The sequence below is a fragment of the Notechis scutatus genome, chromosome 1 (genome assembly GCF_049901735.1).
Source record: "Notechis scutatus isolate UNSWTSFEM ecotype Mainland chromosome 1, rNotScu1.2, whole genome shotgun sequence".
Lineage (NCBI taxonomy): Eukaryota > Metazoa > Chordata > Lepidosauria > Squamata > Elapidae > Notechis > Notechis scutatus.
The window spans coordinates 178,861,009-178,887,651 of record NC_142009.1 but is presented as its reverse complement, the minus strand read 5'-3'; the positions used below and the strand labels follow the sequence as shown (position 1 = coordinate 178,887,651).

Here is a 26,643-nt window from a genome sequence, read left to right as displayed (position 1 = left end):
GAAAAATAACAAGCTTTAATTCACTCCTTTGTATAATCTCAACGTTTCACCGACCACCAGCAGTAAATTCTAACCACATGAACTAACTAGAGGAGTGGCTCCTTAGAAGCACGAAATGTATGCATATTTATTTCCACATCCATTTGTTGCTAAACAAGGGCCTTGGAGGAACACACAGTCTCACATTTAATGAGTTTTTTTTTTTAAAAAAATCAAGAGCTAAACTGAAACCGCGCACTAAGCAGACACAGGTTCTTTGTCCTCGCAAACAGAGTTTAGAACTGTTTAGAGGGAAGAAAACGTGTCAATTATTTCTCAGATATTTCAAAAGGATTCCGAAATGAAACTGCAACCTACTAGATGTGTTTGCTTTTAGCATTTCTTCTCCACCTCCCCTTAGTTTTTTTCTTTATACGCATCAGGCAATGGTCTAAATAACTTAATAGTCTTTTCAGACTAGATTTATGTAACGGAGTAACAGAGATCATTGCAAGAATTTTGATCTGGGGAAGACCTTTAGACAAAGGGAACAGGAAGGGGAAGGAGAAGGGCCTGGAACATTATAGCAATGTTTATCATTTTTTCTGGGGTGTGGCAGGACTGTTCCTTGGACAGACTAAGAAGAGAAAACTGTAAACTCTGGGAACCAAATAGATCAGTCACTCCCATAATTTTCACATGTATCGTGAGATGTCCATAAAAGGCTTATCTACTGTATGCTAACGCACTCAAGTATGTGCTCAAATGCCACAACAATTCTGATATGGGAAAGCTGTACTCATGCAGGAGCATAGCTAAAGCTTCAAAAAGGTGCTCAGCCACTTGAGTCTCTACTTGGCTATGTGGGTCTGTCCTGACCCCAATCTCACAAAATGCCGTGAGGCAGTTGCAAAGCAGGGATATCCCTTCATCCAGAAGAGACTTAGAAAAAAGGGAGCAGCAGCAGCAGCATCTTCTCTCTTGCATTCCCATCCACCATCCAGAAAGGTTTCAAACTAAAAGTCATGGGAAGCACAAAAGTGACTGCAATAGCTGGAGTGTTATTCTCTATTTCTCATCATATAAGGCTTATCCCAAATGCTGAACTTTCATACAGTCTCAGCACGCATTATGCAACTAAGCCAAAGGCACTCTCTGAATTAGCCAAATGATGAGAATTTACTCTGCCCCTTTTATTCCAGATATTCAGACCTAAGGTACATCCAATTTCTCAGCAACATACAGGAAAACCAAGGAGCTTAGGTTAGGCTACAAGTACAGGTATTCAGCTGGTTCACACTGGTTCGACCGAACTGGTTATTAAATTTTTTACACACACACACACACACACACACACACCAAAGTAGATCCTGGGCACTGAGCTGCAATGGAGAAATGGGTAACAGAGTGGCCAGCACAATGGAAGGAGAAGGCCATTTTCCCTCATTCTTCTCCCTGCTCCTCCTCCTTCCCTCATGCCGGCCATTGCCCGTTTCTCCATTGCAGCTCAGCGCAGCACCCAGGATCCACTTTGATAGGGTGTGTGTTTGTAATTTAACAACCGGTTCACCTAGGGTCAATTTGGCTATCGCGGGAGGCCCGTCCTGCGTGTGTGGCAGAGCTAGAGGACAGGGATGAGCCACGCCTCCCACGACAGCCAACCTGACCCTGGGAGAACTGGTTGTTAAATTATTTGAACCTCACCAGAAAGCAAAATCACGTAACAGCAGATAATAGAATAACAGACTTGGAAAGGACTTGGAGCCTTCTAATCCAATCCCCTGCTGAAGCAAGACATCGTATACCATTCCAGACATTCCACTTATCAGAAATTTTGATTCAAATAATTTTCCTTATCTCTCCTATCAATCAATAAAATAGATCCCTATTTTCTGGATTTAAAACAAAACAAAGAAGTAGGAAATTGTGAACATTCTGGCTGGTTCTTCTTATCCTTCTAAAAAAGTTTATATAGAATAGCTGATAACTTATAGTTTGTGCTTAGGAAAAGCCCAGAAAAAAAATGAAAAATAAATTTTTAAAAAAAGATCATTCTCTTTCTTTGGGTTTAGATGAGAAAACAGAGTGAGGAGAACAATAAAAAGTAAGGCGGGGCTCTTCCTTCCAGGGTGAATGGACAAGAGATTAGCATGTCAGCACACCAACCATCTTCCACGAGACCCACTTGATATATTTAAAGAATTGTCATCTAATGGAACTCATGTTCTTAAACATGAAAACAAATATAAGCTATGCACACATCATATCTGCATAAAACATTCCAAGTTCCCTCCCCTTTTCAGAGCTAAGCAGAATGTCTCGTAAACTCGATTCAAATTTAGATACTGCATAATGCAGACTAAAAAAGGGGATGGTATGCAAACTGCTGATCCTATTTAAAAAAAAACCAACAAGTTGGTTTTTATAAGCAGATCTTTTAGCACAGCTGAGTTTCTCAAAAGACTTCTAAAAAAGTAGAGTGCCTGGGCCATTCATTTACTTTACAGCAGAAATGAGAAAACCTTTTTTTTTCTGAGCTGCTCGTTGGGCTGCTCTTTTTCTCTTTCTTTTTCCCCTCTGCTTCTTGAACACCAGATCCATGTTTCCAGGGACAGATCGAAGTTATCAAAGTTCTAAATTTAATGCCTACGTACTGTAGGGTTTTTGTAATTAGATTGAAAGACACATGATTCTGCAGGGCATGCTTATTTCAGTATAGCTACCAGAGTGGGGCTGTGAAAATCCAAACAGTCAGTAGATGGCAGCAAAGACAAAAGTTTTTCGTCTAACTCTAGTCCTACTCTAGGGTTGCAGATCATGAACTGTATTCTACAAAGCATCTTTGTAAACTGAGGTCCAGTAGTCTCCAGTGGGTCAAGGTCAGCCTGCTAGATCCTTCCAGCTTTGGTTGCCAATTATCAAGATATTGCCATGGCAACAGTTCTGTCTGCTGCTTCCTTTTTCTAAGAGTCTCAGGTGTTTCCATGAGCACTGGTATTTACACAAAAGAGTACATACAGGAAGGAATTTTATTTTGATTGTAATTTTCTAAATTTATTTTAAAGCTGTAACTCAGTTGTGAGATGACATGGTGTGGTCAGTAGTAATAAATCATAATTACTTATTAAATTAACTAATAATAAAGACCATTGAGGTAGTTAGTTAAATTTATTAACTAACATGAATTTTTATGCCTCTGCTTTTATTATGTTTATATTGTTTTTAATATGTGGTTGACTGCTAAGACTTGATGGCATATAATAGATCAAATTGCCCAGAGCCACGTTTACGAGACAGACCACCATATAAATTGATCTAATAAACAAATTTAAAAATATAAAATAACCATGGTTTATAAATAATATAAACTATCATGAACTATTTTATAATAATAAAATTAATTAAAGACTTCATTTTTAAATTCCCATCCCCTTTTCAAACTGCTTTTAAATACTTTCAGAAACTGAGGTCGCCCTTTAGCCACACCCAAAAAGTGCAGTAAAGCTGCACAACTACTGGAGATCAAAAGCACTGTGCCTCTGACTTGGAATGCGTGTTCGGGAAACAGATTGCAAATGTTTTAAAGTGAAACCAGATGGACAATGCTTTACATGAAAGTTGCTTGCCTGCCACCCACTTGCATAATATGCCAAGACATTTAGGCCACACAAGTGTTTGTATCTGAAAGAGTAAAGGTGCTATGGGCCAAACCTGAATGCACCTGTAGCACCTTTCTCAATGCCTTTAAGTTCCTTAAGGATTGTGTTGCAGCGGAAGGTAGCTATGTGATGGCAGGAAAGAGCTTTTTCAAAAATCTCTCAACCTCTCATCTTCTAGAGCAGGGGTCCCCAAACTTGGCAACTTTAAAACTTGTGGACTTCAATTCCCAGAATTCTCCAGCCTGCCTTGTGGTTGCCTTAAAGTTTAACTGCCTTAAATTTTAACTGCCTTAAAGTTGCCAAGTTTGGGGACCCCTGTTCTAGAGTTACGTAGTACATGCTTCTGGAAAGCCTTTAAGAGAAAAAGGCATAATCTTTTTAAAACTAAAGCAAGATATTCCCCATGCACTAAATCCTACTCCAGAATTAAATGAACTTAAAACAGCTCAAAGAAATCTCCCAGCATACTCTCTCTTTTCTGCCCACTGGGTCAGATAAAACAAAATGCTGTTCATCTGATGAAGTTGTACCCTGCATGTTCAATAAAGAAACTTGGCATAGGCACTTTCTCTAAAAGCTATGCATCCTAGAAGAAAATATCATATGAGGAAATAGATTCTGACATGGCTCTGAGCTAGAAAATGTGTATCCATGTGATTACATTCTAACACAAACTGTGTTGAGTGGCTGTTGTGTGAGTAGTGATGTAGAAACTGAACAACGTCCACTGGGTAGAGGAAGAAGCGTTTTCAGCACAAACATGTATTTCAATGTTCGTGCTGTTGGTACAATTGGACTGATCAGGAGTTGCATGTGAAGTTTTATTTTATGGAAGCTTGGTAAAATTCTGATATATGATGGAGGTGAAATGATTGTTTATTCATTTGCTTGCTGACTAATCACCAGCTAATCAGTAGCTAGTGACTAATCACCAGCTACGTAGTTTTTTTTCTGGTAATATCACACAACTTACTAGAGCATACAAAACATTTGCTAGACCAATACTTGAGTACAGCTCGTCAGTCTGGAACCCACATTACGTATCTGATATTAATACAGTTGAGAAAGTCCAGAAATATTTTACAAGAAGAGTTCTCCACTCCTCTACTTGTTGCAGAATACCTTACTAGACTCTACTTGTTGCAGAATACCTTTTCTAGACCTAGAAAACCTAGAACTACGCTGCCTTCGGTCCGATCTAAGTATAGTATATCAAATCATACATTACAATGTCTTACCTGTCAATGAATACTTCAGCTTCAACCATAACAACACAAGAGCAAACAATAGATACAAACTCAAGGTTAATCACACCAAACTTGATTGCAGGAAATACGACTTCAGCAACAGAGTGGTCAATGTCTGGAATACTCTACCTGACCCTGTGGTTTCTTCCCCAAACCCCAAAAACTTTAACCTTAGACTGTCTACTATTGACCTCACCCCTTTCCTAAGAGGTCTGTAGGGGGCGTGCATAAGCGCACCAATGTGCCTACCATCCCTGTCCTATTGTTTCTTTTTACTTTTCTTATATGTATCCATTTCATGTATTCATAACTATGTTTATACTTATACTTGTTATCTTATAATCGCTTGACAAAATAAATAAATAAAATAAATAGATGGTGAGAATGTTATTTTTCAGAAAAAAAGTGAATCCAGTAGACTTATTAAATAATTGTGGACAATGAAGTTATTTTTCCCATTTCCTAATGTGGCCAAGAAATCACACAAAAGGGCAACCAAATAAATTAGGGGGCTGGAGCACTTCTCGTAGGTGGTCCTTGGTTTAATGGCCACTCAATGGCTGTCAGAACTTACAATGGTGCTGAATGATGTTATGTATGACCATTCCTTGAAGTTCTGGTTGTTGCAGTGCCCCAAGATCATGTAATCCCTATTTGAGATCTTCCCTCCCAGCTTCCCACAAGCAAAGTCAATGGGGAAGCCAGCAGGAAATTGGAATTTGTGGTCATATGAGGTGCTGGCTTAACAATATGCTGTGGTTTGCCTAATGATGGTAACTTGGGACTGCTGGAACTGCTATCGTTAAGCAGCATGGTCATGGGTCACTGTGCTTTACAGAACTTCTAGTCCCAATTATCATTGTTCAGGATTCCTGTCAGGATTCCTATAAAACGGGCATAGAAATGTTTTATGAGTTGACATTACCTATTTAAGGACACATTGCAATGAACAGGGTTATTTACCTTTTGGTGGGGAGAATAAGGGAGGTCAGACAGATCTGCATAAAATTAATACCTGGCATGGAAAAAGTATCCATGAACACCTTTCTTCCTCTTTGGCAGCTTTAGTACTAGTATGGAATCTTCTATTTCAAGAACAGCTTTCTCAATTCTGATTGCTGGCAAACATGAGTAGGACGGTATTCTTGCATTAAGGACCTGCTTCTGGGAATCCTATCCATATCTAATAAACTTTTTGTCAGAACAGAACATTGTCTGATTATCCTTTAGTTTGATGGTTCTCAAAGTGTGATTTGGGGCCCTTGGGGGGTCCCTGAGACCTTTTTAGGGGGGTCTGAAAAATTAAATAAGTATTTTAAAATGTAGCATTTGTAATTTCTAACATACAAAATATCAGTAGGTATAATCCACATCAATCACAGCTCTTTGAAGTCCTCAATATTTTTAAGAATGTAAAGATGTCCTGAGGCAAAATATTTGAAAACCACTGTTTTAGTTTGATCTGGGAATGCTTCTTACCATCTTACAAATTAATGGATAGTGTAAAGACCCATGGAGAAAATAAATAATTATACTAATTTTAAAACACTATATAAATATAACAACAGACATTACAGGTGACTTCAAAACTACTATTGGAGATTAGCAATGTAGTAGACTCTTTTTTAAATCAAATTTGTCTCTTGGTGATTCCAGGGATATGTCCATGAAGTGTTCTTGGCAACAGTAAGGAAGTTTTTCATTATCTCCATGGCTGATTTTCTATCCAAGTACTATGTTGATCCTGCTTGCTTATGTGCCATCAAGTCAGTATACACTCTCAGTGACCATGTATATTTTCTCCATGTATTATCATCTTGCTTAGCTCTTTTTTCAAATCAGCCAGAGTTGAATAGGCTACGTAATGTATACAGTGAAGAAAAATATGCACAGAAAAGTTAACACATTCCATTAGATTGCAGCAGATAAACATGGGAAATAAAATAATTCTATCTATGCTGTGATAGACAAACTCACTCAAGTCTTGTCTCCATGACTTGGCTAATTCTATCCAGCTAGTTATTAAAATGATTATTATTTAACTTTATAAGCTAATTCCTATGTTTGGTTTTTTTTCTCCCTTCTTTCCTTCTCTTTGGCTTTTTAGAGTGGGATGAAAACACTTTGAACGAACTAAAGCACAGATACCAACATAAGAAATAGGAACTCAAGACTTGGTTTATTGATTCTGTAAAATGGGCATCTGGCATATTCCACTGTACTGTAGTTTCTTCAGCAAGTTTGATAGTTTGAGATGCTGGAGGGGATCAACACATAGACAGTAATAGATTATTTTGCTGACTAATGAAACAAGTGGCCCAAAATGGAGACATTAAGGGACTGCTGTCGTCTCTTTTGAATCCTATACCCGATGTCCTTCAGATGCATTGAAAATACAACTCCCCATGTTCTTGGTCAATGAAGAACCGTAAGCTAGAAATTTTGGGAGCTGTAGTTTTAATATCAAGTTGTCAGAGAATGCCAAATTAAATAAAGTACTGTGGAATAATTTGTGCTGTCTAAGCTTGGTTGTTTTCTTGCAAACATTTCATTATCCAACTAGGTAACGTCTTTAGTACTGATTGGATAAAGTTCTGTTTAAATAACCTTATGACAAAAAGAGACCCAAAAACATATTCTCTGAAGGACTACTAATCTTGACTATTTCAAAGATAATACCTATAAACTGTGTAGCTTTTCAAATTTATAATTCACTGGAGTATACATAGAACAGATAACGGTGTACGTTATTCTTTGGGACAAAATTGCTCTTCATCCATGAAAATGACCTTTGTGGTTTATTCTGTTTCTTAAATGTGTAATGCTGGATGTAATTCTAGAAAGAATCAACCAATCACCGAACCATATGCAGTTTTCTTTGGAAGTAAACCCACTGACTTCAGATCAATACATTCCAAGTATACTCTGGATTGTAGTTTCCCTCTGGTATTTCTCACTGCTAGGAGAATGTCAAGAATCCTAAGCATGCCCCTCCAACACTCTGAGAGCGAGACACCCATTGCAATCTCTCTGGCAACCTGTTTGGATGTTGGTGCTGGGTAATCAGAGAAGAAAGTGTGAGTCACCAGCTCCTTCTTGGGTTGAAATGAGAATTGGTGCCTGATGAATGAGCTGAAAGAAAGCTGCTTATCATTTAAGTACCATATAACTAGATTTGGAAATTACCACACAAAAGAACAGCTGCAAAATGGCTTGTTTTCTCGTTTTAATGACTTTAATTAATTAATTGCTTTGTTTCAAGTGGTTGGCTACTTTCCAAACAATTAAAAAAAGTTTCTTGCCTTGAAAATCCATAATCAACCATTTGGATTGATTTACAATTTCCAGCATGACTTCTGATAGAAAGAGTGAAATATATTGAACTTTCTATCCTATTCTAAAATTGAGCCGGCATATAGGTGCTTATTAGGCCAGTTCTCACTTCCAAAGGTATTGAGAAGAATTGCTATGGACCAGGGATGGGATCCGACTGGTATAACTACCAGTTCTGTTGCTCTGTGTCACACGCGCATGCGCGAATCACGCGAGTGCAATTTATGACCTGCCTGGATAGCTGAGCAGCGCTGCATGCGGGTGCGCAGCAGTTGGAAAAGCCCTTTTTTCCTGCTTTTTCAACTGCAGCTATGCTGCGCAAAGCAGCTGCGGTTGAAAAAGCAGGAAACAAAGGACAGGTAAGAGCCCAGGCGGGTGGGTGAACCAAACAGCAGCAGACACAGAACCGGTTCTGTGCCTGCTGCTCTTCAGAGCTACCGGTTCTGTAGAGCTAGACAGAATCGGTAGAATCCCACCCCTGCTCTGGATCCTGTAATTGCTCTCTTCATCAAACCAACTCAACTTTTTCAGGCTTTCGTGTGGCTCTGAAAAAAACAAGTTGCGAGTACTTGAAGGACTCAAAAGCAGCTGCATTTTTTCAGGCTCCTGCAGAACCTATGGGGCCTCTTGAATAAACAACAGTGGTACTGTGCTCTGCTCATTCTACTGTGAAGTACTCATCTGAATCATTTCGAAAGCATGCACCACCCTACAATTCATGTTCTGAAAAATCTCCACAGTGTTAGAGCACCCACAACCTCTGGAGCCAAGTGGAGGTGAGGGACACTGGGATGACATTGGCCTTCTTCCAGCTGTTCTGACTGAGCTCTCACCTGGCCAATCCCACCCCTGCAGCTGTTCTTCATACCACATTTGCTTGTTGTCTCCTGACTACATTTTGTCTAACTTGCTTTATTAGACATGCCACATACTGGGAGAGAGAGAGAGCCCTTGCCAGGAAAAGAGGCGTCTCTCACAGAGTTTGACTCCAGTATATACAGTAGGTGAAAAAGCATTGCTTTGCTTGTGCAAGACAAATCAGCAAATGAACTGAAACAAGTAGTGAGGCAAGGATCAGGCAGATTGCTTGATGTCTGGCAACAGAAGATCATGGGTGTTATCAAGACTAACCACAGCCCCTGTCTGCTGCCTTCAAGTGCCATCCTATTACTTCATTGGGACTGAAGCATGCAATTGTTACATCAGCTGGCTTCTTTATATGGAATGGAAAAGAGAGATAAGATGTAAATGTAGAGATGCTACACATATCTCAATATCATTCTTCCCATAAGATTTTAATGTAAACACAATGTAGGTGTTCCTTAATTATGAGACAATCAGTTTTGCCTTTAAAAAAAATTTAAGGATGATCTTGTCTAGGGATGAGTAATAGAGGAGGTGAAGGGAATGGGAAGAAAGCTTTTGGAGCATTTTCATTCTCAAAGTTAAATAAAAGAGGCACTGTCTGTAACCCATCAAAAGTTTAGATGAGGTTCCCAAGCTTTTAAAAACGTTTCTCAGACTGCTTTGCTCTCAACCACCATTATTATAATACCTGTAACCTTCCTCCCTTACTTACATTGTTTTGGCCAACCTATGCAACTCCAATCAATACATTAATCCAATATTGAGGGATGCTGAGCATTGTAACTCAGGTATACCTGAAAGCCCACCAATCATTCAATCCTGATTGGTTTACTGGATAGCCCTAAATAGTAGCAATTTTCTTTGGCCTATGAAACTGTGTTTCCGATGGCTAAAAAAAGGAATAAGGCCCACTCTGCTCAGTAGATATTTTTAACAAGCGAACAATCAAACAACCCTTAAAAAATTCATCATGGCCAGGATCACAACATAAGAAGAAAGGTGGCATAAGGAGAAGGAAAACTTTCAGGAGGGTACACCTGTAGTGCCTTTATTTACTGTTCAATTAATCAATGTTGCTGACCATCTTCTTAACATAATTAGCAACATTAAATTGCAGGCATATGTCCAAGATATTTTACTTCAGATATATATGATGGAGACTTTGGGTTTCATCAACAGACATAGAATTTGTAGAAGGAAGGATAATGCATAGAAATACTATTGCAAACCATTTTTAAAATAACAATTTAGAAGAACAGAAAGAGTTAGAATCATTTGCTCAGGACAACAAAGACGTCAAATATTTCTGTCTGAAGAACAACTTTGTATGTGCTTTAAGCCCCAGATATACAGATTAATGTCAACAGTAAAACAAGGAGGCATGAAGTTTAAAATTCTACTCATGAGTTAAGGAAGGAAATCTTTAAAAATGAGGAAGAAAACATTGCCAATCTTTTAAATTGGGCCTTATTTTCCATGTAAAAAATGCAACCTAGTAAAACCTTGGATTTGATTGCTGATCTTATTTCAATGGGGCAGATACTTTAGGAAGTAAATCTATCTTCGTGTTACTCATATGATGAAAAGCAATACAGACTGCATTGTCACGCAGGAAAAATAAAAAGTGATTTTTATTTTACTTTTACTAGAAAACAAATGCAGGGGCAGTGATTCATTTACTTATGCAACTGAGGGGATGCTAGTCAAATATCAATCTCCAGCAAAGTAACTTGGGACTAAATGCCACTGAGTCCAGACAGACATACTTTTGGCTTCAATACACCAGGCAGTTGTTGTTGCCTGTGGTCAATGTTGCTGGATGTGGAAAAAGGAATCATTTCAGAGGGAGAATCCAGCCGGAAGTATTTGCCAACAGCTAGGCTGGGTGGGGCTGTAGCCCCAGCAGTAACTAATAATTTTTTCCAGAGCCTATAAATGCAGCTCTTTACTTGATGGAATTTAGAAGCCCAGATTTATGTTGATTCATTTTTTTTCCAGTTTAGGGATAATAAATTTCAGCAAGGCTTAAAATTGCACCAATTTATTAGATATTTTGCACATGCTCTGTGTGTAAAGTTGTGGGCAAGAGGAAAATAATACTCAAAACATACTAAAAATGAAAATTATTAATATGTGAAGAGGGGAAAGTGTGAGAGCTATGGGGATTGCAACGCAGGTAATTCTCGACCACATTTGTTTAGTGACGTTCAAAGTTACAAATATCACTGAAAAAGTGGCTTATGACCACTTTTCACACTGCAGCAACCCCACAATCACCTGATAAGAATTCAGACACTTGGCGACTCAATTTATGACGGTTGTAGTGTCCCACAGTCATATAAATCACCTTTTGCAAAGCAAAGTCAACGGGAAAGCCAGATTCATTTAACAACCATGTTACTAACTTAAAAACTGTAGTCATTCACTTAACTGTGGTAAGAAAGATCATAAATTGGGGCAAAATTCACTTAACCAATGTTTCACTGTAAATTTTGGGCTCAATTACGCTGGTAAGTCGAGGACTACATGTACTTAAGTGTATAGTCCACTTTTCCTTCAAGGAAGAAGAGGGTATCCGACTGCCCCCACCTTGCGCCACGTTTAATTCCCAACAACTCCACTTTTGCAAAAGCTCAACGGGAAGGAGAATTTCTTCGGGCCCGTCCCAAAACCCACCACTCCCCAAACCTTCAACCTCCCCCTTCTTGCGCATACTGACCTGAAAGATGAGCACCTTGAAGTGGTTGCGGCGCAAGAGCTGCGCGTGGTTGTGCTCCAAGCGCTTCACCTGGGCGCACTGGCGGTCCATGCGATCGCGCACCTCGCGCGTGTTGGCGCTGACCTTGCGCGACTTCTCCAACAGCTTGGCCACCGTGTTGCTGGTAGACGTGTGGTTCTTGCACAGCTTGCTCAGGTCGCTCTGGATGCCCTTAACCGAGCCCTCCAGATCGATCTGCCGCTGCTCCATCTTCTGCTGCTTCTCCTGCACCGAATCCAGCATGTTCACCAGCTTGTCCAGGAGAGTCAGCACCGTGATGGCGTTCACTTGCGAGCTGTCCCGAATCGCCTCGCCCGGCGCCGGCGGCAGCAAGCTGGGGCTGCGGCTGCCCGAGGGCACCGGGCTGGGATTGCTGGCATCCAGAGGCCCATCGGAGTTTGGGGAAACATACGCGCTGCTCTTCTCCGCTTGCACACCGTCCTCCTCCATCGCGGCGAGGCTAGAGACACTGGGCCGCTGAGATCAGCTCCCTCCTTCGGGTGTCTTCTCGAGGGCAGGAATGCAATCTGCCCCAGCGCCGAGCTCCTCAAAGGCTTCTTTGCAGGAGCCGAAAACTTAAGAAAAGCTCGGCGCAGCCCCGCCCTTTCTGATCCCCAGATTCTGAAACCAGGAAGGGTTCAAGCCCGGAGTTCGTCGCCTGCAGGTTTAAATTTTCCCCCTCCGTCCCTCCCTCGCTCTTTCCTCCTCGCCCTCTTTTCTTTACGGGTGGAATGTCATATTTCACTCATGAGTTCACTGGCAAAGGCGGGGGTAAAAAAGGAAAAAAAACAAAAAGCAAACACCACAGGCCTGGCTCGGCGCCTCATCCCGCCATTGGTTACGGCCAGCCGTTGTAAGCTTTCGGGCGGGCTGCTCTGCTGCGGAGACAGCGCAAGGGATCCCCCTCCCAGTGCTCCCTTCGTGGTTTGTGTGTGTATGTGTAGTTTTTTTTTTTTTTAATGACTTTATAGAAAGGATTGTTTTCGTTTGCCCTTTCTCTGGCAGAAAGCAAGGAAATGGCCTAGGGAAAGTCCAACCCGAGAACATATTATTTATGTGAGGTGACGGAAAGGACTTATTTCGAATGGGAACATGAACTCCGGTCCTACTATTCCTGATCTTACCAAAACTGCTCCTTTGCCTAAGGAGTATGGGGAGGCGGTAGGATCATCAATCATCTTCCTGCTCAGGTTGATTACATTTTGAAAGTAACGAAAGAATACAAGCCAAACGGAAAACAAAAATCTTTGGGGAAATATCAAGGCCGGCGTTTCAAGTTGGACAAGTGCACCCCACTTGACTAAAAGCAGTAGTTAAGCAAACGATCCCAAACATAAAAGGATTGAGGCCTGCTTTTGCACCTGGCTAATCCAAGCATCCTATTAGAGGACTCCACACCATACTTAATCAGGAGTATTGCCTTTGTTAGAGGCAGGCTTTTCTATGTTTAAATGTGGTAGGGATTCAGCAAAGTTTGAGAATCCTGAAGAATTCAAGGAGTCAGTGGGATTTGTGTTTAAAGTTGATCTGTATTGAAACAGGGTTGCCAGATCGCAGCTTGGCTCTGCGGCCAAACTCAAGTCAAAATACGGCCAAATTCGGCCAAATTATTTTCTCTCACGGCCAAATTTTCCGGCCAAATTTTTTTATGCAATATAACATGAGGATATATTGTTTTTTGTTTTTTTTAACTTTTTAAATAATCAAATCATAAAAAATAGTCTTTATTCGACAACGTGACGTGACGTCATGGGAATTTCTGCGTTTCTTTACTCACATCCAGGCTAGACAGCTCACTTCAAATAACCGCTACTACCGTTTGGAAAGCTCAGGGCCAAATGCAGCGATCCTGAGGAGCGGGGAGCTAGGGCATGAGGGTTTTTAGGGAGATTCCCCCGATTGAAAAAGTATAATCACTAAACAAATAAAACAACACAAAAATAGCAATTATATATAGAATCCTTATGAAAACTGAATGCTCAATAACCATCTTTTCAAAAAGAGAGGAATTATCCCAATAATTACATGAAAACAAATAGTACTTCTAATGTAGCAATGTGAAGAAAGAAAAAGGTAAAAAAACAAACAAACTATAAGATCAAGTCTGTCAAGTATGATTGAAATAGGAGCAAAGTCATGAATGAAGCTCTAATATAGAACGTTCATGATATCCTCGTCAATATCCTCAGGATGATCTGGTTGACCGGCTTGGTTTCCATTCTCTGATGTGAACAGCTGAAGCATGCGTTCTGTTGCACTGAAATCCGTACAGCACTTTCCCTGAAATTGTAGATGTGTACGAATTCTGATGATGGCGTCCAACATTTCCGTCTGTAAGCGATTTCTAGCCTTCGTCTTCACATGTGTTACTGCAGAAAAAATGCGTTCTACAATGGCGTTACTCGTCGGTGTTGCAAGGCAGGACAGCACATACATTGCCAACTGTTCAAACGGCTGCTCACCCGCTTTGGACTTGTACTGCAACACCCCTGCCCAGAAGGTTGTGTCACTTGGAATTCTTCCATCAAACACTGACTTCTCTGCCTAATGCACATGCAGAATTCTCCGATACTGCTCCTCAATCACAGCTTCATTTGCACTTCGGAGATGAGGCACTGGCAGATCTTGAAATGGAACCCTGGCGGTCTGGCTCAACACTTTACTCAGTGACAAGCTTCTTAGACCTTTGAAGACTTCCATCGATGCCGGAAGGCGCTTCGCGAGCTGACTGAAGGCTTCACTCAGGAGGCTTGCACAGTGTGTCTTCATCTCCGTTGCCTTGTTGAGTGCGTCAGGGGAACGATTTTGGCTATTCACGAAGGAACGAAGCTCACTCGTAAATTTGGCCCCATAATCAACTCTGTCCAGGTCAAGTGGTTTCCCTTCGCTGTCGATGATACGACCTTTCAAACTTTTGTAGTGCATGAGCAATTCTTGCATCATCTCCTCTGGGTCAGCATCAGTTGCATGAAAAAAAGAGTTGACCCGCTCAAATTCGGCGACGATGGGGGACACAAAGTGAAAGTACAAGGCGTTCACGGGATCTGACAACATCCCCAGGATCTCCCTGGCCTTGTACCGGCAGGAGGCATCGGCAGTGGGGACGACTGCCGAAAAGTAAGCCTTCAGCTTTTCCCAGTTGATAAGAATGTTGTAGATGACTTTGCCCCTCAACAACCATCGCGTTGCAGACAGCTTCTGGAAAGGAAGAGGTGTTCCCTTTCGCTCATCTGTAGCATCCATCACTTTGAACAGATCTGAGAATGCTTCTCTCCGGAGGATACTCTTGCTGAACCACTTGGGAATTTCTGCTAGGAGATACCCCAGGTTTGATGGAAGCTTATCAAACACCTTGATACAAAGTGCAAGCGAATGACATATGCGTCGGTTCAGCTGACAATGAGGCGATTGCTCACGAATTCGAGACCACACGGAGTTGTGCTCCCCAATCATCGCAGATGCACCATTGCTGCCGAACCCGATGCAGTCAACCAGCTTCAGATCGAGTTAATCTAGTGTGTTCCTGAGTATTTCAAAGAGTTATCTACTTGTAGCCCCAACAACGGGCTTTAGAGCAACAAATTCAGTCACAATATGTAACTTTGACTGGTTGAAATACCTGATGACAATACACAGATGCTTGTCAATAGCGATGTCCGTTGATTCGTCGATGAGGATTGCAAATTTTTTGTTCTCGACATCATGCTGTTGAGTCTCCTTCAAAGCAGGGGAAATTACTTTAGAGATAAGTTTACTGCACTTAGTGCGATGAACTTGAAGGTTTGCGAGTTTGCTACCTTTCCCATTCTTCTTCATAAATTCTGCCAGGTGATCAACAGTGGATGTTGCGCAGTGACACGCTATAGTCACAGCAAGCTCAATTTCTATGCGTTTGGTTATCTCAATATCCTTGTCTATTTTCAGTTTCTGAAAAAAGGGTAATGCTGCACAATGAGAACTAGCACTCTTTCTGTATGCCCCTTCGTTTTTTCGTGGTCTGAAAGGCGAGAAAGCTTTGGTGCGATTTGTGTCTTGCAAAGCTTGCACAATCCGTGTTAAACTTCCATCGCTAGATTTTGTGAGCGACAAGAACTTTTGTTCCCACGATTTATTATATTTTCTACCACTGTCATATTTCCCTTTCCATTTTCCTGTCGCTGCCATCTTCCGTAGATGTAGAGTTGTTCACTTGTTCGGGGTAAAATATGATTTAGAGACTAGGCTAACGCTAACGTAAGGCTTCCGCTTGCTAATATACATGCGCTGTGCACATACACATTACACATAGCTGCCTTACCATGCATGCAGAGTACACGCACAATGCGTTTAGCTAGCTTACATGTACCACAGGCGTATTCTCTTGGTCGCACATCCGGGATTTTCCGTGATGCCGCGCGCCAGCTGGCGAGAAAACAATCCAATACTGAGATGTTTACATCCAGGTTAACATCCGCTTATATTACGCAGCGCTGTTCACAGTCAGAAGGCTTCGGCCTGTGTATCGCGTCATTTTTCAAAGGTTTTCAGACGATCTGACAGTCATTTTCATGCGAATATATTGTATTGAAAACCGGTATTCGGCCAAAATTTTGATTTCACGGCCAAGCAACTTTCATACGGCCAAATTTCCGGCCAAATATATTTGGCCAGAGACATGCTTTTTTTCATGGCCAAACAGATTTCTATACGGCCAGATTTCTCAAATTTGGCCGGAAAAACGGCCAGATGGCAACCCTGTTGAAACAGCCCAAATGACTTGCGGTAAAGAGATACTGTATATTCTTAATCCGATGGCACAATTTTAGTGATTATCTGGATTTTGTAGTTCACACAGTTTAGCCTATTGAAGGGCTCACAAGTGGGCACTCACTTAATAGAGTAGACTTGTATCTGCTACGTTATTTATTTCATCCGGTCCAATAAATCCCTAGTATACTCAAATGTGTGCTGTCTTCACCTGATCAGTTGAACAAAAGTGGACTGCACCTTGAATTATCCCTATTCCAAATATCCACATGTTCTGTTTTGGAATAAATCTGTTGGCAAATTGGAAAGGAACAGATCCTTTGAAAAGTCTGTTGGAATTAACTGAGTTACTTGAGTTCTTATAAACAAACAATAACTGTCAAGTTATTAATGGAAGCAGATACTGAAAGGAATATACTGCAGCATCTCCAGGATTCCTATGGAAAGCTTACTTTTCTTTGAAGGAAACAGAACTATAAATTTTAACCAGAGTTACTGAATCATCAGATCAGAAGTCCAAATCACCACTATATGCTACCTTACATAGAAAGTTCCTACTCTATGCTGTCATATGGTGATCAATTGACAATTGACAGCGGGTAGATATGCTGCATGTGGTACGACTATTTTCTAATGAGCTTACTTGGTGAGGGAATTGTACTGTAGGCAATAGAGGTAATCCTCAGTTTACAACTGAAGTTGAGCCTGGAATTATGGTTATATGTTATGTTGGTTGCAAGTAAAGGTCAAGTAAAGGTTTTTGTGGCAAAAAACATTGTTTTTCTGTAAATGCAGGACAGTTGCTAAGTGCCCAAAATGTAATCAGAACTGGCCATCAGAACTTTGAATCTGGTACATAAATATCTTGGGAGGAGGTCTGCTGTAACTTTGAACAGTCGCTAAGTAACTGATTGTAAGTGAAGGACTACCTGTAGTTAGCTTTGTACAAGTTATCTTGCTGGGAACCTGTTGATCGGCAGATAATAATGTAATAAATAAATAAATATACTTAGCGTGTATTTCCTCTGATAACAACTGTATATTGTATGTCTTGTGCATGGAAAATCATGCAGGCATTTATGTCTATGTTTTCCTATGCACAACTTATACTAGTTCTTGAAAATAACCTAGATTTCCTCTGATCTCTTAGGTTAATAAATGTGTGCATTTAAATTATTTTGAGCAACTTTATAGGGTAGAAAGCCCTTTAAAAATGATTTCCAGAGCAGGAATTTACTTCCTCGCCCCTTTGTCTTTTGGCAATTATAGATACTGAGCTTTTGTTTCTTTCTTTTAGAAATGTGCATGTAGTTAAATTATATCTAGTCAGCGTACTAGCTGATAAACAGATTCAAAATGATTGATTTTTGCATGGTGTGAATATTTTGGGAATCTTGACTGATAGTATTTTTCTACAGTTTTTACAAAATGATTGCATCTTTTATTACTATTACTGCTAATGGTGATAAATCTGGCATTTGCCTGCTTATTTTTAGAAGCATATTATTAAAAGTATTTCTTGAAGAGTGCCTTTTAAGCAGTTGAAAAAAACCTTAGTCAGTTTCACTGACTAATCTCCAAAACATTTGAAGACGGTAATATGTATCTTTATAAAATCAAATGCTTCTTTGCATGAGGCAGTAAGTTGATGACATTCTTCATGTCAAAGCTGTTCTGCTTGTTTTTGCAGATTTCTACAAAGGAATGTAGGTCTAGCTTTGTTTGTTGTTTTGTTTGTTGTTTTGTTTGGTGTTCTGAGTTGTCCTGGCAATTCCTCCAGGGGACTTTTTAAAATGGAAACTTAATGAAAAAGTGTTCTTCATTCTGAATATTTTCTCAAGTGTATATATATGCAACAGGAAAAGAATCGTTGTTAGTTCCCTTAGTAACTATAAAATTATGCTTAAACTATTTTAAGTTCTGCTTCTTCTTATTTGCAATCATGACAGACATTTTGAACAAAGTTTAGCTTGGAAGGTATCATGGTGACACCTGGGTGAAGATTCATTCGTGAAGGTTCACTCCTTTGGACTAGAGAATTAATTTGAGTCTTAAAAGCTATTCAGAAATTATACTGAAAATGATTTTTTTTATGAATCATCCAGTTGGAAGGTACTACTTAAGCTGTTGAGTCCAACCTTCTTCCCAACTAAAATTCCTTTATACGGTGCTGTCCAGCCTTTTATTTTGCTCGTTCAGAGAAAGAGATTAAGCCATCTTAGTTTCTGAAGTACTCAAAATGGAATTGGAAATCTGTTTTCCAAGAACTAAAACCTACTGTTCTAGGTTGTTCAGTTGGAAGGACAGAACCAGCCTTAATCTTCTGAGATGCTGTTCAGTTACTTGAAAAATGCAGTTCATACCCGTCCTTCCCAAACATAGCTTATCAAAAAGTGATACATAGCTAGTTCTCTCAGTTTCTACCCTACTGTATATAAAATGCACACAGGTGTATATTAAGGAAAGTGCAGAAAGGAAGGAAAATTGCTTACAAAATATGTACATTAAAGAAAAGATACACTTTAGAGCGCACACTACGGGAAGCTTTTCAACACATCCACACAAGTTTTCACATGGATTTTTTTTCTGATGTGGAAACAAGCTGAAATGGATTCAAGGATGGAAAAATGCAAACCAATTCAAAGTGACATTGATATACATAATATTTCTTGTTGAAAACATCTACGTGCAAACTGAAGCAATTTCCTTTTGAGTAAACGTACTGCAGAAAACTTGCATTCCAGAAAGCTTCTGCTTCCTAGAAAGACCTGAGATAATAAATCAATTCCCTCATCAGTACAAAAGAAATATTCTTTGAGTTTTGTTAAAGGATCATGGAGGGTTTTATTTACCCAGGTTTAAAAATAGACTGACTTAAATTGAACTTCCTGGGCTGCTGTACAGATTGGGATACAGTGATTCTTTGAAGTTCCAATTTTTGTGAAGCAGTTGCTGGTTAAAAAAAAACTGTTTAAAAAGTATATATTAGGACATTGTTTTTAAATGCTTGCATAAGGAAAAATGCATGGAGAGCATGTTAGAAAAGATGTATCTTAAAGTAGATATAAACTTTGTAGGGTTTTTTTCCTAAAACAATACATAATGCTGTATTAAGTTTATGACAAATCATGAAAAAAAATTAAAATGGATAAGTTATAGACTGAACGGTAAATCCCTAGGTTTTAACTCATGGAATGTGGAACAAGGGGATGTTTGCATTTCTCATCAAGCAGCAAAGCCTATTCTATTCATTCCTGCCCTAATTAGATTGAAGAATAAACATGCCAAAAATATGATATACTATTAATCATGGGCAGAACATTTAAAATCTTCCTAAACATTCTGCAAAAAAAAAATGTGATGTTGATCTGTTTAAAGGAAGAACATCTTGAATGGAAATCATGCATGTTTCTGATTCCATCAGGCACGAGTTCAAGCTTGGGAGTGGCTGGCTCATCTCAGAGTCATCATATCTTTTTAGATGTCTCTTAATCCATTTTTCTTACTTAATCAATGTATCACCAGTTGGGAGAAGGCGAATAATAAATGTACATTGCAATATATTGTAGGCTTTATGGTTTTATTATTTTTATTCTTCTGTTTACTGAAAATACAGAAGAGCTTAGGGTTATTTATATTTATTTAAACATTTTTACTTTGCCTGTATTTAAAAAAAAAAAAAAAACTACACAAGGCAAGATAGGAAATTAGTCCGGGGAACAATAAAGAGGGAACGTATAGAACAATAGCAGAAAAAAAGAGATGCTTCTGTAGGTCTACATCAACTAAAAAGTTTACTCAGTATTGTGTAAAGATAGTCACTTTAAGGTGGCCCAGAAGTATGCCAGCATCATTTGCTGTGTCCAGAGAGATTTTATGTGGGATAAGAAGAAAATGGCAGATTTTCTGACAGTGAGAGAAACATGCATTAGTTGCTCTGTTTTATATGGAGTGGGGAAGTAGAGAAGGTGAGTGATGAACGAGACAGTTGGAGTCATAACTTTAGCCATTTATCAGAAATTGATTGGCAAGGAAGGTGGGATGATTGTTCAGTTCCTTCTGCTTTACTAGGATTCCCCTCCACACCTCTATGGATTGGGTGGGCTGCCCCTCCCCACCTGCAGATAATTGGTGGGGAATATTTGTCCTTTTTTCTCATTCTGTGTCTCATACCTTGCTTTTGCTCACTTGCATTTCTCCTTTGCTCTGTCTTACTCTGTCACTTCCTTGCTTGATCTTTCCTCAATCTGTGTCTTTCTTGATCTCACTTGCTTGTTCTCTGTTTCTGTCTCTCTTTCTAAAAACAGCTGACTGGGCTGCTGACTGATCATGTGGGTAGACTCCCTTTTTCTCCTACCCCCCTCCAGCATCTCCGGCCCAGTAATTGGTCCTGTTTGACACTCCCATCATAATTAGGATGGGAATCAAAAGCAGCAGTATCACTCATTCTGCAAAAGAAAACAAGTAGGTGCCTCTTGCACTACTCCCGTTCTCGTGTGTAGCGAACTTTTGGATGTAATCATAACAAGTGAGAAAAAATATAATTTGCACAAGGAGCCAGACCCTGAACATATTACCATCACAGTTGCCAGTAAAGCAGGGGGGTTGTGCTGGGAAAAGTTGGATAATACCACTTTTAAGATCAGCTGAATATAAAATTAAGTGGCCTCCACTACAATCTGCAAAGGAGATGAAATCATGAGATACCCTGAAGAAAAGCTAGCAAGGTGTCTTCCAGATATACCTAGGGGATATGTGGATGAGCCCTTAGTGTGGCAAAAAGTAAATTCCAGACCTAGGATTGTTGGGAGATGAATCAGAGATAATATTGCTGAGCCATAATATCTATACACAAGATTCTGGTATGCTGTTGCAACTCAGAAAGGATATTTCCCACCAATGCTAGAGTCCTTGAGCTATCCCTTGAGAGGTGTATCAAAAAGTTCAAGATAGCAGCAATGATCATAGCTGACATGTAAAATAAAGGGAGGTCTTTGGTCACATGGTTGCAGCTACCATGTTGACTTTTGTAGTCTTTCGTACAGACATTCCTATATCTGTGAACAACTGAAGCAATAGCACCAGGGGAAGATGTAAAATTAGTTAACCAGGAACTTAGTGGGAGTGTGCTTTTGGAATCTGATGTTATCTGATAGTGATGTTACCTACTTACACTGATTATATTATTGGGTAATAAAATGTCTGCAAACAAATGAGTTCAGAGGGCTCACCAAGGGCTCCACTTTTGAAATCTGCTTGTCTGTCTATCAGAAAAACACATAAGGGGAGGGTCTCCAATTTCTATTGCTTAAAGTAGAACCTCTAGAATGGATTTTAGCACACAATAGTTCTCATATCTGGAAATGATAAGAAACTCCCTCTTTTACATAGCTATGAAGAACCCTAATACCTTGCATTTAGTCCTCTTAAAGGCTGATAGCCATGGGATTAGCTGATAGCCTTTATCAAAGAGTAGGAGAGGCGTTGTAAACCACCTAAAAAAAGTTTATGCATGGCGCAAGAAATTTAGACCTGCAATATTTCTACACAAGTATGTTTGTATGCTTATGTTTTCAAGAAGAGATTGCTATCAATACTTTAGGTTAGTGATTCTGTTGTGAAATCATATTTAACAAGACTTTGTCCACATGTCTAATGAATACATTTTTCTGTAACTTTTGGACATTACAGAATGTCCTCTCTAAAAGGCAGTAACAACAACCCAAGTGTTTTTTCCCCAGACTAAAGAATATATACTTCCTCTCTTTATCGGAGGTGTTTTCCAAATCATCATCGTCATCACCACCACCACCATTTATTAGATTCATATGCTCCCAACAATTTTCAATTGTGTAAATATCCTGTTCTGAATATGTTCCAACTTACTCACAGTTGTACAATTAGCCTATTGAGAGTTTGAACCAATTTAAAAGCCAATCTTAAAGAAACTTCAGTCTTTCATTGAATCTTGGTATAGGTACATTGACTCAAATTCCAGCATGCTAAGGTAAGGGTCATACTTTATAGCCCTCAAAATGTGTTATAGGTTAGATCTTTGACTATAAAAATTATGATTCCACCTGACCTGACATGAAAGCTTATTTAATTATGAAACACTGGAAATTTGGCATTTGGCCATTCAGTTTGGCATGTTTATTGAAGGGAAATGAAACTTCCATATTTTTCCTGTGTAACATATGAAGGTTAATCAAGGATACTAGCCAGCTGACCTCATATTTATTTGTATTTTGGTTATATTAAAATCTTTATCTCCTTGAGCACACAGATTTTTCTAGAAGTCTGTAACAAGAGTGGCCACAGGTTGCTAATTAATGAGATACACTTAGTTTAAGAACCTTACTACTGTATGTCATCCAGTAGGGAGATCATTTAATTTGAGTCATGATATCCTTCTGCATTTGAAATATTAAACTGGCAATCCTAGAATAATCCTTCATGGATTATTCCCGCTGAGCTCTCTGTATCATATTCATGATTTGGAACCTGGAAATGCTACTGGGATCCATAACAACAATTTGTCAGCAGATTGACACAAAGAGACAAACTTTTTTGTGCATCCTGAGTAATTTGGGTGAGCCACCGTTAATCATGACCCACAGGGGCATTAATGACCTGCTGATTGAGAACTCCTGCTAGATGTGATGTATCCTATAGGCAACAGCTACATGTCTGGTTATTCCAGAACAGAAAAAATAAATGCAGCTCTGGTTGAGTCTTTTTTTCAATGTACAGCAACATGAAGAGAGAAACCACTATTTCTTCTCATGTTCTGATTGTAGACTTCTCTTGGGGTTCTGGTCAATAACAGTGGGGACAGAATATTCTCTTTGGTGAGACACTTAGAACTTTACTTATATTCTTAGGATTGGACTGATAGATCAGAAAAAGAGCTTAGTTGTAGTTTTGGGTTCTCTCAAGATCGGGAGGCCCTTTGCCTAAGGATCCCAGTAGCGATGCTGGCTGTGTTGGAATCCCTCCTTGGCTTTCCCTTGTTGTTTTCTGTTTTGTGGTCCTTCACAGATTGGCTTCATTCCAAAACAGTCAGGCTGAAACAAGAAGACATGGGGTAGACACAGCAGTTGCCAATGGATTGTGAAATGAAACAAAATAAAACATGGCTGTTTTAAACTCTAGCTGCAACTCCAGAAATCAGCTGGGAAAGCTCTTCTAGCATAGAGGAAACAAATCACTAGCTGCCGTTGAAAGACAAAGCAAAGGTGAATTTAAAAGGGCAGTGGCCCCAGCTGCAGCTAGATTTTAGCAGAAGCATTCTTCGGGAACAGAGATATTTATTTTATTTATTTATTTATTTGATTTGCCAATTGTTTACAAGATAATAAGTATAAATGTATACATAGTTGTGAATACATGAAATGGGTACATATAAGAAAAATAAAAGAATAAGAGAAACAATAGGACAGGGACGGTAGGCACGTTGGTGCGCTTATGCACGCCCCTACAGGCCTCTTAGGAAAGGGTGAGGTCAATAGTAGACAGTCTAAGGTTAAAGTTTTTGGGGTTTGGGGAAGAAACTACAGAGTCTGGTAGAGTATTCCAGACATTGACCACTCTATTGCTGAAGTCGTATTTCCTGCAATCAAGTTTGGTGCGGTTTACTTTGAGTTTGTATCTATTGTGTGCTCTTGTGTTGTTATGGTTGAAGCTGAAGTATTCATTGACAGGTAGGACATTGCAATGTATGATTTTATATACCATGCTTAAGTCAGACCGAAGACGGCGTAATTCAAAGATATGCTCCATGCCTCTTGTCACTTTCTTTACATATGCCTCCCAGAGCAGGTCTGTGCATCTCCTGTATTCTGTGAGCTGTGCCACAAGGATCTAATTAAAAGCAAATCACTATCCTGCAGAACCAGACTACAGCACTTGCCCTTTTAGAAGGTGAGCTTTTTAAAAAAATAAAAATAAAACAACAATAAAATCCTCACAGTTTTTAAAAGCGGAATCAGAGAATAGAGGCCTTCATTTTTTAATAATTCTGTCTGCACAATCCCCTCTCCTCAAATTGTTTTAAGTTTGTAGTCTTCTTGTTGTTTTTATGTGCTCATTAGAGAAAAGCCATTAAAGTGTGAGAACAGAATGTTTCCTGAGCTGTTGGGAAAGGAAGGCCAAATGTTGGATTTGTTTCAAGCCCAGAAACAATACCACCATCCGATCCGAGTGTTGTGCATGCTAGTCCAGGGAGGGGGAAGAGGAGGTCAGAAAATGTTGCCTTGGAAGATTCCATAGTGCAGGCCAAGTCCTGCCGTCCTTGGCAGAACTCCTGTTGGTCTTGTGCCATTTCCCTTCATGACCTGAGAAAGTGGAGAGAAGCTCAGGACTGCAGGCCATTAATCTTGTAGGTAGAAGGTCTTGAAGCAATAGAATCGCCATCATCACCACCACCATGTGAGGAAGAGGAGGATAGTTGGATCTCCACAGTAGTTCAAGTCTCTTCCCCACTCCTCCCCCGTCGCAGGGAATCCTTTCTCGCAAGTGTCTGACAACTTCACTCTGTCCACAAATGCAAGTGCTTTTCTTGTTAACGTTAAGCATTCATTGATTCACACCGTGTCATTAGTATATATGGCTCTTTTCGAAAGAACCTGAAAAAAAACCCGCCAAATTTGGTTGGGCTTGCTCTGAAGACATGGCAGTCTTCATTGTAAGTGAGGCAATAAAGGGAGAAGAAAAATAACTTTCAAGTGAACACTGAAGACACTTTGTAAGACTGCAGATGGATTGGTCTCCAAGCAACACCAGTTTTGTTCTCCAGATTAGTTGTGTACTAGTTAAATTTACAACGGTTTCTTTCAACTCGCTCTGTGCATGTAGCTTAGTTTGTTATGTAGAACCGGTTGGTATTCTAGGTACATCCCATCCCAATTGTATCCCTTACCTCAACATTCATGGATGCCAAAAATGAATTGGGGACTCACCCACCTTCCACCTATTGCACAACACATGACCCCCGACTCCCGATAAATTCCTAGAATCTAAACCTTCTCCTTGAACTCTCCCTCAGTTCATTGTTCCTGTGTATCTCTTTGAGAGTGTTCCTCTCTCAGGGGGAATACATTTCTTTTTCCTGAACTCTTTTCAGGATGAGTGTTTTGCTTAAAAGAATGGTATCGCAAAATCAAGATCCTGCGTAATGGGAATTAATTTGTTTGGGCTTCGTCCAACCCAGAAAGGGCGTTAGGCCTTCTTGAAGACCAGCCCTGGAAAGTATGCATTGTGATGGAATCTGCTGTAACTTCCTCTGCTTTCTAAACAGAAGTACAAGGAAGGGATGTTTTTGTGCTTTGCAGCAGAGATAGGTATGCTTTACTTGCTGCCTTGTTCCTAACATGATCCCAGCAATCAAGCTGGTGTTTTAAAAGACAACAATATCCCTTATTATCCAGACATTGGTAACAGGGATTATCTACAAGATTTAGCTGCTGTTGTAGAGCCATTAACAAGAATAGGTTGATAGCCGAACCACAGAAAACTACAATGATCTAATTCATATCGATTTTACAGAAGACAATGTTGAAAAAGCACTACGCAATCTAAAACCATCTCTATCTATTGGACTGGACAGAATATGTGCCTACTTCTTTAAAAAGCTATCCACTGCCATAGCAGAACCTCTAAGCATAATCTTTGAAAAATCTTTCAGGACCAGCTCCTTGCCTAACCTATGGTCACAAGCCACGGTCATCCCCATCTTCAAAAAGGGGGACCCCAGCCTAGTTGAAAATTATAGACCAATCTCCTTATGCTGCATCACCTGTAAAGTTGAGGAATCAATTATTAACCAATCCATTATCCTCCACTTAGAGATAAACAACCTACTCTCTAATAAACAATTTGGTTTCAGAAAAAAAAACTATTCTGTAATCTGCAACTCTTACACTGCAAAAACATATGGACTACACAACTCGATCAGGGCAAAACAATAGACACAATCTACATAGACTTCTGTAAAGTCTTTGATTTGTCGTGGTACACGACAAACTACTCCTAAACCTAAAATCTTATGGTATCT

At 39.7% G+C, this 26,643-nt stretch overlaps 1 protein-coding gene across 1 annotated transcript in view; it reads right to left on the bottom strand.

The window, feature by feature from the left end:
• CAVIN2 (caveolae associated protein 2) overlaps positions 1–12,765 on the bottom strand; it is a 29,061-nt gene extending 16,296 nt beyond the window's left edge. Inside the window, exon 1 of the mRNA XM_026667989.2 lies at positions 11,805–12,765. Coding sequence (XP_026523774.2) covers positions 11,805–12,293 — 489 coding nt within the window. The 5' untranslated portion in view covers positions 12,294–12,765. The remainder of the gene's footprint in view (positions 1–11,804) is intronic.
• Positions 12,766–26,643: the final 13,878 nt, after the last annotated feature.